Source organism: Conger conger, chromosome 4 (assembly GCF_963514075.1).
Source record: "Conger conger chromosome 4, fConCon1.1, whole genome shotgun sequence".
Taxonomy (NCBI): Eukaryota; Metazoa; Chordata; class Actinopteri; order Anguilliformes; family Congridae; genus Conger; species Conger conger.
In genome coordinates this window covers 39,993,578-40,008,751 of record NC_083763.1, presented here as the reverse complement: position 1 = coordinate 40,008,751, position 15,174 = coordinate 39,993,578, and the positions used below count along the sequence as shown (strand labels likewise).

General features: G+C 40.3%; 1 protein-coding gene across 1 annotated transcript in view; it reads right to left on the bottom strand.

Moving 5' to 3' along the window:
- tnni3k (TNNI3 interacting kinase) overlaps positions 1-14,777 on the bottom strand; it is a 121,504-nt gene extending 106,727 nt beyond the window's left edge. Inside the window, exons 1-7 of the mRNA XM_061237302.1 lie at positions 14,738-14,777; positions 14,224-14,332; positions 13,977-14,062; positions 10,627-10,724; positions 2,704-2,814; positions 2,467-2,565; positions 2,245-2,383 (exon numbers count right to left, since the gene is read on the bottom strand). Coding sequence (XP_061093286.1) covers positions 2,245-2,383; positions 2,467-2,565; positions 2,704-2,814; positions 10,627-10,724; positions 13,977-14,062; positions 14,224-14,332; positions 14,738-14,777 — 682 coding nt within the window. The remainder of the gene's footprint in view (positions 1-2,244; positions 2,384-2,466; positions 2,566-2,703; positions 2,815-10,626; positions 10,725-13,976; positions 14,063-14,223; positions 14,333-14,737) is intronic.
- Between the last annotated feature and the right edge of the window lie 397 nt (positions 14,778-15,174).

Genomic DNA, 15,174 nt, shown 5'->3' with positions numbered 1-15,174 from the left:
TGATGGTGAAGATGGCCCTGTCATTGCACTTCCATTTCCAAAGAGAGAGACTCCTTGATTTGATCTTGCCTGCAGGGTCACCTGCTTGAACTCGCTGAGTTTGGGAGGTGAAGTGTTGAACAGTGCTGATGGTTCCACAGGTTTAGGCAAGTACACTCATGGCCCCATCGATGTGTCCTTCCAGTTCTTCTTTGGAAACTTCCAGTGCCTGCATGGTTATTGTAAAGGATTTTTAAAGGTTAGCAAACCATCCTCGGATGTCATCCCAGAGGGCTTTCAGACCCCCATTTTCGGCTCTTCTGCTTTCCTCCAGCGTTTCCAGAGCTGCCTTCCGCTCAACACCAGGTTGTCGATCTCCTTTTCCCACCTCCCTTTTGTCCTTACTGTTGCCTTCCTGCTGGTCACCTTGTCTTACCGGCTGCTGTATTCTTCATATAATATTTCCCCGAACAGGTAAAGCTTGGCTTTTACTCGGCCATGCAGAGCTCCCTGCAGCAGGTCACAGACATCCAGCCTTCTCCACTCTTGCTCTTTGGATTTTGCCCACTTGATCCTGCTTTTTCATCCTGTGCTCTTCAGGCTCTTTACCATTTGGCTTTACTCTGCTGTTGGGGTGCTTGTGTGTGCTACTAGGTCTTCGGAATCCTTGTCTGACCTGCCTGTGTAGTGCGAGATTGCTTACAGCTCTTGCCACCATACTTTGTCTTCCCTATATGGATGCAAAATCCCTGTGTTATTGTCTTTTCCCATCCACACTTCTGAAGAATCTTCATCTCGTTTGTTGGTGTCTTTATGTTCGTTAACATTTCATCCTTCCTGGTAGACCCTTCTTCCATCTTTCAGAGGGCCTTTGGGCTTTTTTTATTAGTCTTGTCTTTGTAGTATGTTTTGGGTGTCTACCCTTGGGAAACCAGTGGGTAAGGTTACTAACCGCTGTACAGTCTATCCTACTGCCACCAGCCTCTTCTGGTTGTCCCTTAGTCTTCCCTGGACTCCAACTGCCCTCTTCACAGTAGTCACTGTCTCAAGAAATGTATTTAAAGTATACAGGTTGCTATTTTCTCCTGCTAAGCTCTAGGCCTGCCACACTTCTGACGGTGCCTGATCTTTCCTTGTGGCGAGGCAGTGAACAAGGTTGTCTCCCTGACACCCCCCTTAAATTTCATCAGTTCTTCTTTGCTCCATGACCAAGCAAAGTTGCATGCAAATCTGTTTATAAATATTGGAGCAATCCTGCTAACAGATTGGCAGATAAACAGAATGACTGATGGAATGGGGGTAAAAACAGATGTAACGGTACATCTGAAATAATTATTTGAAAATTGCTATTTTTAAGTGGTGCTGCAGCATAGATGAAATTGATGTACATAACCAACATGGGTCCCTCTTTTAAATGAAATTTGTGCAATTAAAAAATGTGGATATACAGGAGCTGTACTCAAATATATTTCCATTATTTAAGCATATTCATATTTAAGTTTCTTTAATAGTCTTTAATAGTCATTTGGAGCCAATTAGGGTTCCGCAAAACGGTACAGCCCTCTCCCAACTCCCACTGAGGTTGCCAACCAAATTATGGAAGGAACTAACAACATGGGGGAAGAGGGATTGCTGATTTACCTAAGTGTGTCCTGTTTAGAATACTTTTGACTTGTATAATCCAAAATCATCATGAATAGGCTTAATATAGACCAGGCCAAACATCAGAAATATTTTTTCATGATCTGGTAAGCATTTAACCTCTACTTCAGTCATTAACTTCATTGTGTCACTAGTTACTGTAATTACAATAATCAGTGGTAAGCAGCCAATTATAAACAATATTGGAAACAATAATGCAACTATGGATACATTTAAGACCTTGTTGGTGCATGGTTACAAGTCTAAACCAGGAGTGTCCAATCATATCCATGGTGTGATTGCAGGTTTTTGTTATACCCCAGCACCAAAACATCTGATGTAACTGAATTCATTCGTTAATTAAAATGGCTGGGCCAGAAGAAAAGCTTGCTTCCAACACAAGCTTTTCTCAGGTAACACTATACACCTCTGTGGTAATTGAATGATTAATGGAAACTACTAAGGTTACATAATTAGCAGCGTCCCAAGTATTTTCTGTTTTCTTCTTCCCTACTTATCTACTTTGTTTTGTCAGATGTGAATGAGGGGAGAAGCATAAGCATGGTAAGCAGGTGCATTGCAGTGATGGGCATGGTTCTTTATATTTCATCAACAAAATCTCACCATCTGTCTTGCTTCCATCCTCCATCAGTAGTTTGACTACACTGAGGTAGCCTTTAGCACCTGCTAGGTGCAGTGGCCGATCTCCCACCTCCCCACTCACATTCACATCTGCCCCAAACTTCAGCAACAGCTTTGTCACCTGGGTATAGGAAAAGCAGGACTGTTAGAAATGCCCCAGTTTAGATGAAAGCTTTATCTTAGATTTCAGTCTGATTACAGTACCTGCTCGTGACCATAGTATGCTGAGATATGTAGTGGGGTGAAGAACACAGCATCCTGGACATTGACATATGCCCCATGCTGAAGAAGAATATCTGCAGCCTATGAAAAAGTTAAATTACATTTGGGGACTGATTCCAACAAGCAGTAAGACCTATTCTTCATATCATACAATGCACAGAAATCCACTTCCAGTGGGAAACAATGGAATAATCACAAAAATAAGGAGGCAGTGCTTACCTCATGGTGCCCGGCCACAGTGGCAATATGCAGGGCAGTAAGCGCACCGTAGCCCACCTGTTGGATGTCCGCACCCCCATGTAGCAGTGCAGTCACCAGCTCTGCATTATCCTAGAAAGGAAATTACCCAGGTACACATTGAGAGTTCTGTGTGTGTCTTATATAAATACATATTCAAATTATTTCAGTTACTTACTTGTAGCATAGATTTCAATAAATAACATAAAATACAGTGCATGAAGTGCTACCCAAAAGTGCAACACATGCTGCATAAATATCCAAAGGTACTTAAGTCTTTGCCCCTTAAGCATCACCCACTTTCTTCAAAAGCTTGAAACTCACATACCCAAAATCAAATGGTTAATATTCTTGAACCCTTTTGACAACAGGCATAATCCTGGTCCCTTATGTAAGGTAACTCTTTTGGGTTTGTTCATCAGAATTACTCTAGAAATGTATTTAATGAATCTATGAGTATTCTGAATTGTAAGCTATGGCTAGGCAGTTTCCCAAAAAGGACAAGGAGTAAATTTCCATGTTGTTGTGAGACAACAGTATTATTCACTACACCGCTGAGCCACCACATTGCTCATGCTATAAATCTCTATAAAAAATCTCTAAATACAAATATGAAACAATGGGAGGAGACGAGCAATGAGAATAAAAAAATGTATTGGCCTATCGGTCATGAAAGACCCTTACCCAATATTATTATTTTCATCATTATTATTAATGGCATTTGGCAGAGGCTCTTATCCAGAGTGATGTACAGTTGATTAGACTAAGCAGAAGACAATCCTCCCCTGGAGCAATACAGGGTTAAGGGTCTTGCTCAAGGGCCCAACGGCTGTGCGGATCTTATTGTGGCTACACCGGGAATCTAACCAGTGACCTTGCGGGTCCCAGTCATGTACCTTAACCACTACAATACAGGCCGCCACTATACTGCACTGCAATAGCTCAGTGTCTGGTAATAAATTGAACCACAGGGGATTAGATGGAAATGTTTAGACTGTTTAGAATATTGCAATGCATTTCCTTTCTATAATTTTGCTGATACTTAATACATACAATAAGTCTGAATCCATTCGCAGATTTACCTTTACAGTCACAAGATTAAAATGACTCCAACACAGTAAATGTAATATGCTCCTCCTTCCACAACTTTTCCTATATTTGGGTTTAAAATAAAAGCAGCTCGAGCCGCGGTGGCGCAACAGGCTAAGACGCAGCAGACTTGTGGTTGCAGTTCGCTGCAGTTGCACACCGGGGACCGGGGTTTGATTCTCGGTCCTGCCAAAAGCCAAGTTTGGCCGGCTCACGTGGAGCAGCAATAATTGGCTTGCTGCTCCAGAGGGAGGGACTTGGCAGGGTTAGTAGATCGCCACACAAAACAAGCACCTCGGGTGCCTTGGAATCACGGTTACAGCTTGGGAGGTGAGGCGGCTTGAAGAAGGCATGTCGCTCTCCCGTTGGCTGCCGAGGGACGGGGTGTGGGCGGTGTATCTAATACTGGCTCTAATTGAATCAGACAGGGTCCAATTGGCTACCAAATTGGGAGAAAAAGGGGGAAAAATCGGATAAAAAAAAAATAAAAAAATAAAAAAATAAAAGCAGCTCTCTTGTTCTGCATTTTATGCAGGAAAATGTGGCAATTGGCTAAATCTGCAAGAAATATTGTGGGGATTGGCTGAATCCTTGCAATTTCTGGAGGGACTGTCTCGTGTTAAATTGTTATCCTGGTGGGGTCCCCATAGGCACTGACTTAGTTAATTATCTGATTAATTTATACAATCAGTGGTTAATTGTGACCCTTGTATAAGCAATTTGTTTTTCTAACACATGGAGAGGAAGGAAAGTAAATATGGTCGGAATGTAAAAAAAAACCCCCAAAAAATGTAACCAGTATCCACAGATTACTTGTATTTCTCAACAAGTGTGTATCAATGATGAAGCAATCCCATCTGTAGATGAGCTTAGGGAGAAATACTGTGTGTGTCACATACAGTCACATGCACATAAAGAAAATATAAGTGGTGGAGATAGCTGACATCAATGATGGCACAGACAATTATGAATTGTCCATATTATTTCTGTATTTGTTTGCTGACAATGTGTGGGAGCTGTTAATTGGTTGTTTTCAGCATTGTTCAAGCAGAAAGAAACAAGCCATGCAGAATGAGATTGTATTCTGCTTTTTCAAACGATTCACAGTACCTCAGTTTCTATTTCAGATTTGTGCACCTGGAGATAGACATGTAAACAAATACTGCTGTGCTGGCACAGCTCAGGGAGTTGTGCAATAAGGGTAAAGCAGCACAGGTCACATTACAGAACTCATTTAAATTATCCACTGGCCTGAGAATAGAGACATTATACTTAACCCCTAAAGTATAATCCTTTTCTAAACACAAACTTGGAAATGACATACCCAAAATAAAAATGGTTACTACGCTTGAACCCTTTTGACTACAGGCACAATTATTTTTCTGAATGGTAAAACCCTGGGGAGTTTGTTTGCAAAAAGGATGTCAAAAGGACACATGGAAGCTAAATGATGGGTCGTGCATGAGGTGAAAAATACAATAGATTGCATACTAAATGATAAAACATTTTTTTTATTCTGAAAAATGTGTTCCCACTTCCCCCTTCCTGTCACCCGTCCCCTACCTCCAGAAGAAGTCCAGAATATTGTAAGAAAAATAAGTGCAATAATTGCAATAATAAGATATTGTATACTAATATTGATTGAGGTCCATTGATTGAAAGTTTTTGTAAAATACCCAACTCCCAACAACATGTCAAACATATCCCACAATCTCACATTCCATTTATTATTCAAAAACAAACCGGCTCCTTATTTATAAGCGCACAGTTTAATAATAAAACATGTTGAGAATGTATTTAGATGCTTACCGATATAAAATCATCACGCCACTGAAAATGGCATCTAGTGTGGAGTCAAATGCACTTTCACTGTCCTCTTCTAGAACTATTCACTCAGACGAGTGATTTCATTCGAGGCCTCCCAATGCAGTCTTCTGTTTAGACTAAGTCATTATGAAATACTTTTTGTTGTAAAATATCAACCTTTTTAGGCATAAAATCTGAAGAACTGTTTTTGTAAAATGATTAAACCGGCAAAAAATCACTATCGTTTTATGCAAGCCCAGTAAATAACTGTTGGAAATGTCATTTCATTAGCTAAATTGCTACTCAGTACAAGAGACAATACAAAACATAAATAATAGCATTCCTATGTACAAGTACTTTGGTACACTTATATGAAGATGAAATGGACCAAAATCCCTCCAGAGAAATAAATAAAAGTAAACAATGGTCATTCTATCGATGTTTCTCCAGGTTTGCACGTTTCTGGAATTATAAACTATTATGTATTTGGTTCACTGGACACTGGCAGTGAAAAGGACAATGACATCACCCTGATTTGTGTAAGCCTATAGATTCCCAAATTGCAGAGAGGGTGAGGCCCCCTTCGCTTGTTTTTCCACCCCACGTTACAAAATAAGTCACTAAAGCAATTGCATCGTAAAATAGTTGATACAGATAGTAGGTTAGGTGAATTTGTATTAGTGAAGACTGCCGTTATGTAAGAAATAATCCACAACGAGGTGGTCATTACACAGTTTTAACACACTCTGCTTCGCCTCAGGTGGTTGCCTCCGTGGAGTGCATTACAACCATGTAATGACCAACTCGTTGTGGATTATTTTTTACATAACGGCGCTCTTCACTAATACAAATCCACCTAACCTACTACCTGTATAAACGATGCAATTGCTTTAGTGACTTATTTTGGATTATTCCGCTCATACCATTGTCTTTTACCAAAGATAAAAATATACTACTACTTCAAGCCGTTAAGGTGGCTACTGTTTCAGCATGTTGCAATGGTTACATGTGTTAGTTACATTCTGCTTAAAATAGAGAAACCAGCCAGATGGTTATGTCCTGTTTTGATTAGCTATTTTTAATTTTGATTAAATTCAAGATTTGAAATGCAGCTTAAATAGGTTTCTTATTCACAACTTGTTATTTGTAATTCCTGGTCCATCACAAATGTTGTACACTGCTGTCGGAACTGCCTGTTCACCATTTCACAGCAAAGTTTTTAAACGGTGAAATTGTCTTGGGCCACACATTACACAAACATAACACAATTTAGCCAACATAACTAGCTTCTTCATTTTGTACTGGTGATTGAGAACAAACAGCTGAGTACTGTTTAGACAAGTACCCATAACGATTATTGACTTTTTCTAAGCACGAGTGTTATACAAGTAATTGGATCATTATCCTTCATCAGAGAATTGGCCTGCTTTATTTATTTATTTTTCACATTGGCTGCAGTAGCTGTGCATCAGTGGCAAATGGTAACATAAAGTTAACATGGGTGTTCAATTGGAGGGGCGTGTTTTCTCTTTTTGGTGACGTATTTGTGCCACACTGATTGGCTGCTGCCAGAAACCTGGCAGGATGCACATTTTAGTGCCCCTGGCCAATAGGCATTCTATTCCCACCCATTGCCTTTGCTAGAGCGGCAACCATTGGCAGCGACTCCTAGCACACATCTTCTACCCTCCTTTCCTATCTCGCCCTCCACATTCTTTCCTCTTCTCCGACCCGGCAGGAAGTATCAAAGAACGTAAGAACTGGACTTGCAAGTCCTTCCATCAGCACACTATTTTAATATTCTGTGTAGCCTAAAAGGTAATTATAAAGTAGATGTAAAACGTTGCTCACATTGCTAAACATGACAAGAGCAATGTGCTTAAACCCACGTCAGCTTGAGTCTTTCATACAGTTATGCATACAGACACAGTACACAGCGCTCTCATTCGTGTTCATTTTTACTTCCTTATAGACTATTATTAGTACCAAGACTGAAATGTAAAATTTGACGGCAACGCGGATAGTGGTGCTGAAACAAACAGGCAGGCTTATACAGCTCAGCCAAAAGTGATCCTTCTAAAATTGTTCACGCATGTACACCTCTGCAATCAAATTTTATTCGACCATATAAATAGAGAAGAGAAAAGAGAATAAACTTCAAGATTCAAAACATGTATTATCACACATAGGGTATAGGGTATTAATTCATATAGACTGTTTCAGTTTTTAATTAATGTTAAGTTTCACCAGATAAAGATTTAATAGAGATTTACCTGCATAACTGTTCTGTAAAAGGGGATAATAGTTATGTTATTGTTGTAACACGGACCCTATTGCGGGGTACATGGGAGTGTGGTGTCTAGAGTAAACACTGTAACAGGGTTGATCTTCCTGACAATCTTAAAGGGCCCCACGTAACGAGGAGCGAGCTTGCGTGACTCTACCTGTAACGGCAGATCACGCGTGGACAGCCACACCCGTTGCCCCACCCTATAGGAGGGCGCCAACCGGTGACGCCTGTCAGCCAGCCTTTTCTGGTTGGCTGTAGCCCTTAGGAGCGCAGCCCGCACCTTCTTCCAGGTGGCCCGGCACCGCCGAATAAAAACCTCAGCAGAGGGCACTTCGCCCCCTGACTCCAGTTCCGGGAACAGTGGCGGAGGATACCCAAACTGAACCTCGAAAGGTGAGAGACCGGTGGAGGCGTTCTGCAGCGTATTGTGGGCGTACTCCGCCCACGTGAGTTGGCGGCTCCACAAAGTAGGGTTGGCAGCAGCCAGGCACCAGAGCGTGTTCTCCAGGGTCTGATTGGTGCGTTTCATCTGCCCATTGGTCTCAGGGTGAAAGCCAGATGAGAGGCTTACCGAGACACCCAACAGGGAACACAACGCCCGCCAGAACCGGGAGGCAAACTGGGGTCCACGATCAGACACCATGTCCTGAGGCAGGCCGTGTAGCCTAAACACGTGGTCAACCACCAGCCGCGCAGTCTCTACTGCCGATGGTAATTTAGGCAGCGCCACAAAATGAGCCGCCTTGGAAAAACGATCCACTACAACCAAAATTACCATTTGCCTTCTGATGGCGGCAACCCTGTAATAAAGTCCAGGGCGATGTGGCTCCAAGGGCGCCTCGTGATCGGTAACGGGCGTAGCAGCCCTGAGGGAGAACGGTGCGAGCTCTTGCTGCGTGCGCAGACTGGACAGGCGGCCACAAATTCCCGGACGTCTCTTTCCATCCCGGGCCACCAGAAACGTCGGGACAGAAAATCCTTGTGCGGCGAACCCTGGGATGCCCTGCCAGCCGTGAGGCATGTCCCCACTGTAGCACTTGGGACTGGACCCCAGCGGGCACAAAGAGGCAGTGAGGCCGACCCCCTCCTGGATCCGGCTCTAGCCGCAATGCTCTCTGCACTGCCGACTCAACCTCCCAAGTCACTGGCGCTATGATTCGAGCCCCAGAGAGAATGGGTTCCGGAGAGCATGAAACAAAATGTCTGTTCCAAAAACCATGTAAGCCATTATTTTACTGCTTAATTTTTCTTTGCCCATAAGAAAGTAGAGAAAAGTGTAGGCAACGTGTATAAAATAACATGATACAGTGGGTTGGTTTTCCTCCTACCTCCTCAATTATTTTCAGCCACCACTGATACACACTCAGTGAACACTTTATTAGGTATTTATTAGACTTATTTCTTAGACTTCTACTGCTGTAGCCTATCCAGTTAGAGTTTGATGCGTTGTGTGTTCAGAGATTCTCTTCTGCATACCACTATTGTAATGTGTGGTTAGTTGCATTACTGTTACCTTCCTGTCAGCTTTGACCAGTCTGGCCTCTGATGTTTAAATTTATGTCTGCAGAACTGCTGCTCACTGGATTTTATTTTTAATTTTTTTGTACCATTCTTTGCAAACTCTAGACACTAGGGTGTGTGAAAATCCCAGGAGACCAGCAGTTTCTGAGATACTATCATTCCACGGTCAAGTTCACTTTGATCATATTTCGTTCCTATTCTGACATTTGGTCTGAAAAACAGCTGAACTTCTTGAGCACATGCTTGTATGCATTTAATTTCATTAAATCCCATGACAATTACATTATGATCCAAAACCATGGAATGTAGACTAGACTAGCGAGACTAACTAACCTGACTACCTACGTGATCATAATCATTCATTTTCACAGCGCAGAAGCTTGTAAACACTTAGAACTGACCACCTGGCTTCTTTCCTGTGGAAACACCACTAGAATTTCCCCCTCGCAGCATGAGCCTGGTAAGATTGACATTTTTGTGGCCGTGTCCACTTTTGCTGACTGAATCAAGAAGAGGGGCGGAGTTGGGGAGTTTATGTTGCTTTTCACACTGCCCCCACAGCACGGATTGGAGCATGGCTCAAACAACTTTTCAGTCAGGGTTGCTATTTTTTGGCACAAAATGGAGTGGCACGATTTAATTCGATTTATATATATATATATATATATATCTATATATATATATATACACACATATATATACAGTATGTATATGATTCATGTTATCTATAAGGCAATATGCTCAGCCTTACAACAAAAAAAAGTGATTGAGGGTTTATTATCCCTTTAAATTAAAGCTGACAGTTTGGATTCTGGAGTACAGAGCCAAAAGAACTAAAATTGTACCAATGTAAAAATACTTACAAATTGCACTGTAAATCAGGTACACATACTTTCAGAAACAAACTAGCCATGAAGGGGGAGTCAGCCAGTCACTCAGAGAAAAATAACAAAACAAAAAAAATTGAGACGGTCCAGTTCCACTTCTGCGCTGATGAGCGTAGGTCAACCCATATAGTTCTGCCACACATATTCCCCATTATCTACATCAGGGTTCCGCTAAACTTTATAAGGTACCCTCTGACTATCTCTAGAATATAGCAACCATAATTCTCAAAACCACTGTATTATGGTCTGAATTTGTGTTAGGGTCCCTAGTAGATGCCTGATAAGAAAATAAAGGCAGTTTTGCCCACAAACCTTGTATGCAGCCAGATGCAGAGCAGTGAATCCATTTCGTGTCAGCCTTGATGGTCGCAAGCCTTTGAGCATGAGGGTCCTGATGTGAGCTTTGTTTCCTGTTTGTGTGCAGTAATGTTTTTCAGTTATCTTTATGTGCATTGCAATGACAATGAATTACATAATTCCATAGATCATCTTTAAGAATACATTTGATAAAATTCTTGCTAGATCACTGGTTCATTATAGGTATCTATCTACAGTGGGCTCCAGAATTATTCGCAGCCATAATAGAAGTGGAGAAAAAAGGCAGCATAGAATAAACAACTTGGATAACGATCTATATTTTATGGTGAAACATACGTGAAAACGATATACTTTTATTCTATGTTTCAATGTTTTCTATTTAGTATTATCAATTATTTTAGAAAACCACAGGTGCTAAAATTATAGGCACCCCTAACAATTATTGTAGATAAAATCAAACAAAATTAAATAGCAATACAATTTTACAGTAATTTAGATAATCTCAGTCTAAAGGAACTATATTGTGTCATTCCATAACTTCCTGTTTCACAAGAGTTTAAAACTGAGGAAACCACATGCAAATTTTCTGTCAACCATCAGCATGGGAAAAACCAAAGAACTGTCAATTCAGAAGACACATAACTGACCATCAGAAGTCAGGTAATGGGTACAAAAAATACATAAATGGTTAAACATATCAGCACTGTAAGGGCAATAAAAAAAAGTGTAAAACATATGGAATGGTTGCAAACTTGCCAGGAGGAGGATGCAAGTGCATATTATGACGGTAACGAAGATGATGAGGGAGGCCATAAGTAACCCAAGGATCGTAGTTTTTTGAGCATTTTGCCGCTAATCATCAAAGTGTTTAGCGGCAAAATGTAATTCATACAAGGAGAAGCACCTCATACCTACTGTTAAATATGGCGGTGGGTAATTGATGTTTTGGAGATGTTTTGCTACCAGTGGTCCCGGGACACTGTTTAAACTCAATGGCACAATTGATTCAATAACATATGAAGAAATCTGCAAGGAAGATTGGTCATAGGTAGATTCAGGACCATGTCTCCAAGCATACATCAAAATCCACACGAATGGTTAGGTAAAAACAACAACCATGTTTTGCAATGGCCATCTCAGTATCCAGACTTAAATCCCATGAAAAACCTGAGGTCTGAACTGATGAGGATTTCAATGATTCTGAAAAGTTCTGCATGGAGGAATGGTCAAAAGTCCCTCCAAATACAGTCAGGTCCATAAATATTGGGACATCGACACAATTCTCCTCTTTTTGGCTCTATACACCACCACAATGGATTTGAAATGAAACGAACAAGATATGCTTTAACTGCAGACTTTCAGCTTTAATTTGAGGGTATTTACAACCAAATCAGGTGAACGGTGTAGGAATTACAACAGTTTCTATATGTGCCTCCCACTTTTTAAGGGACCAAATGTAATGGGACAATTGGCTGCTCAGCTGTTCCATGGCCAGGTGTGTGTTATTCCCTCATTATCTCATTTACAAGGAGCAGATAAAAGGTCTAGAGTTCATTTCAAGTGTGCTATTTGCATTTGGAATCTGTTGCTGTCAACTCTCAATATGAGATCTAAAAAGAGCTGTCACTATCAGTGAAGCAAGCCATCATTAGGCTGAAAAATCTAAACAAACCCATCAGAGAGACAGCAAAAACATTAGGTGTGGCCAAATCAACTGTTTGGAACATTCTTAAAAAGAAAGAACGCGCCGGTGAGCTCAGCAACACAAAAAGACCCAGAAGACCACGGAAAACAACTGTGGTGGACGACAGAAGAATTCTTCCCCTGGTGAAGAAAAACCCCTTCACAACAGTTGGCCAGATCAAGAACACTCTCCAGGAGGTAGGTGTATGTGTGTCAAAGTCAACAATCAAGAGAAGACTTCACCACAGTGAATACAGAGGGTTCACCACAAGATGTAAACCATTGGTAAGCCTCAAAAACAGGAAGACCAGATTAGAGTTTGCCAAACAACATCTAAAAAAGCCTTTACAGTTCTGGAACAACATCCTATGGACAGATGAGACAAAGATCAACTTGTACCAGAATGATAGGAAGAGAAGAGTATGGAGAAGGAAAGGAACTGCTCATGATCCAAAACATACCACCTCATCAGTGAAGCATGGTGGTGCTGGTGTCATGGCGTGGGCATATATGGCTGCCAATGGAACTGGTTCCCTTGTATTTATTGATGATGTCACTGCTGACAAAAGCAGCAGGATGAATTCTGAAGTGTTTTGGGCAATATCTGCTCATATTCAGCCAAATGCTTCAGAACTCATTGGACGGCGCTTCACAGTGCAGATGGACAATGACCCGAAGCATACTGCGAAAGCAACCAAAAAGTTTTTTAAGGCAAAGAAGTGGAATGTTATGCAATGGCCAAGTCAATCACCTGACCTGAATCCGATTGAACATGCATTTCACTTGCTGAAGACAAAACTGAAGGGAAAATGCCCCAAGAACAAGCAGGAACTGAAGACAGTTGCAGTAGAGGCCTGGCAGAGCATCACCAGGGATGAAACCCAGCGTCTGGTGATGTCTATGTGTTCCAGACTTCAGGCTGTAATTGACTGCAAAGGATTTGCAACCAAGTATTAAAAAGTGAAAGTTTGATTTATGATTGTTAGTTTGTCCCATTACTTTTGGTCCCTTAAAAAGTGGGAGGCACATATAGAAACTGTTGTAAGTCCTACACCGTTCACCAGATTTGGATGTAAATACCTTCAAATTAAAGCTGAAAGTCTGCAGTTAAAGCACATCTTGTTCGTTTAATTTCAAATCCATTGTGGTGGTGTATAGTCCAAAAAGATGAGAATTGTGTCGATGTCCCAATATTTATGGACCTGACTATATGTTCTCTAAACTTATCTAAAATTTCAAGAACAGATTCATGGTCGTCATCTTTGCCAGCGGTGATTGCACAAAGTATAATCCAGGGTTGTCAATAATTATGGAACTTGTTTTTCTGGGGGGAAATATTATTTTATTAGAAAAATGTAAAACTTTGGTTGATTCCATGTAGGAAAATAAAGCTCATATTCAACTTAAAGCAAATATTTTGCAGATTTATCAAGGGTGTCCATAATTCTGGAGTCCACTGTATATGACATATACCTAACTATTCAATCAGCATATTTAATTATCAATATTTAACATTGGCCCACACCAAAATTAAGATTGCAATAAAAGCACGTGGTTCAAAACACATTCACCTCTATGAAAATAAAACAAAACTAAAAATCAAACCAGTAATAGCCCTTATGTTTCTAATTCAACAGCATACAATTATACCTCACACATACCTCCACATATGCAGCAGAGATGCAGCAGAGACAGCCCACTTTCCGTGCGATAATTCAAGTTGACTTTATTGAATGCTTCATCCGAGCTACAATGAAAATCTTTGTCTCGGTACCCAATAAAAAAAGCATTGCACAGAACATTTTCAAAACAAAAAATATAATTTTAATTTCTGCATACTATAAATAATGAAGCATTAATTTAATTATGACATTGGTTGCCTGATAGTACTTTTCTTGCCATTTTTACCTGAAAACATGTTTTAGTTCCATCAACTCATTGTCTTTGATTCGTAGATCATCCTCCAGCCTCTCTATTATTACAGAATATGACTCACTGACTTTTTTCTTCCATTCATCTTAACAAAAACCAAAACAAAATATCAAGTGTTAGAATTTTATTCCCAAATTCACATTATGGTACATTATAGTATTTCAGAATTCAGCAACACAATATGAATTTTTGGAATGTCATTTAAAACAATACATGGCACAATATTTACCTTTAGAATGTTACCAGTATTTTAGTAATTTGTTGAAACACTGTCCAAGCTTCCATGAAAAAGTATTCACTATATTTACATGCTAAAACTACTCCTAACAGTCGAATATCAAAGATGTTTGCTTGGAGAATCCATAAACAATGTGTCACTATTTTACATGAAGTACCATATGCCTTCTGCTATTTATATGTTTTCTGAAATTAAATTATAATCAAGTGTATATGATATAGCTAAGCACACACAAAAAAAAGAAGTCATTACCTGTACATGTTTGTGATGGCCTTGATTTATAATTACCCATTGAGACCCTCAGTAAAAGTTTGTGCTTTTGCAGAAAAGAACAGAAAATCTGTGAAACAATACCTTTCTCAGACACAAAAGCCCTGCAGCTGATAAACTGTGCATCATAGTCATATGCTAAAAATAAGTTGTCTCCGAATGGAATGTGTGACAATGACAGCTGATCTCTCTAGGTCTGAGCTATAACAGGGCTGTTCTCTTGTTGCCTTTGTTACACAGGAGCTGGGCTTTGCTTCATGTTGATCATATACAATTTTATTTTTAACCAACAAAAGCTTTTTAACATTTACATATTAAAACATTGAATCTTGTCCTCATCTGTGAGCAAAAATTCTTTCGTCAGTTATTTACAAATCCTATATTCAGAAAATAGAAAATAAATTAGATCTGGATATGGT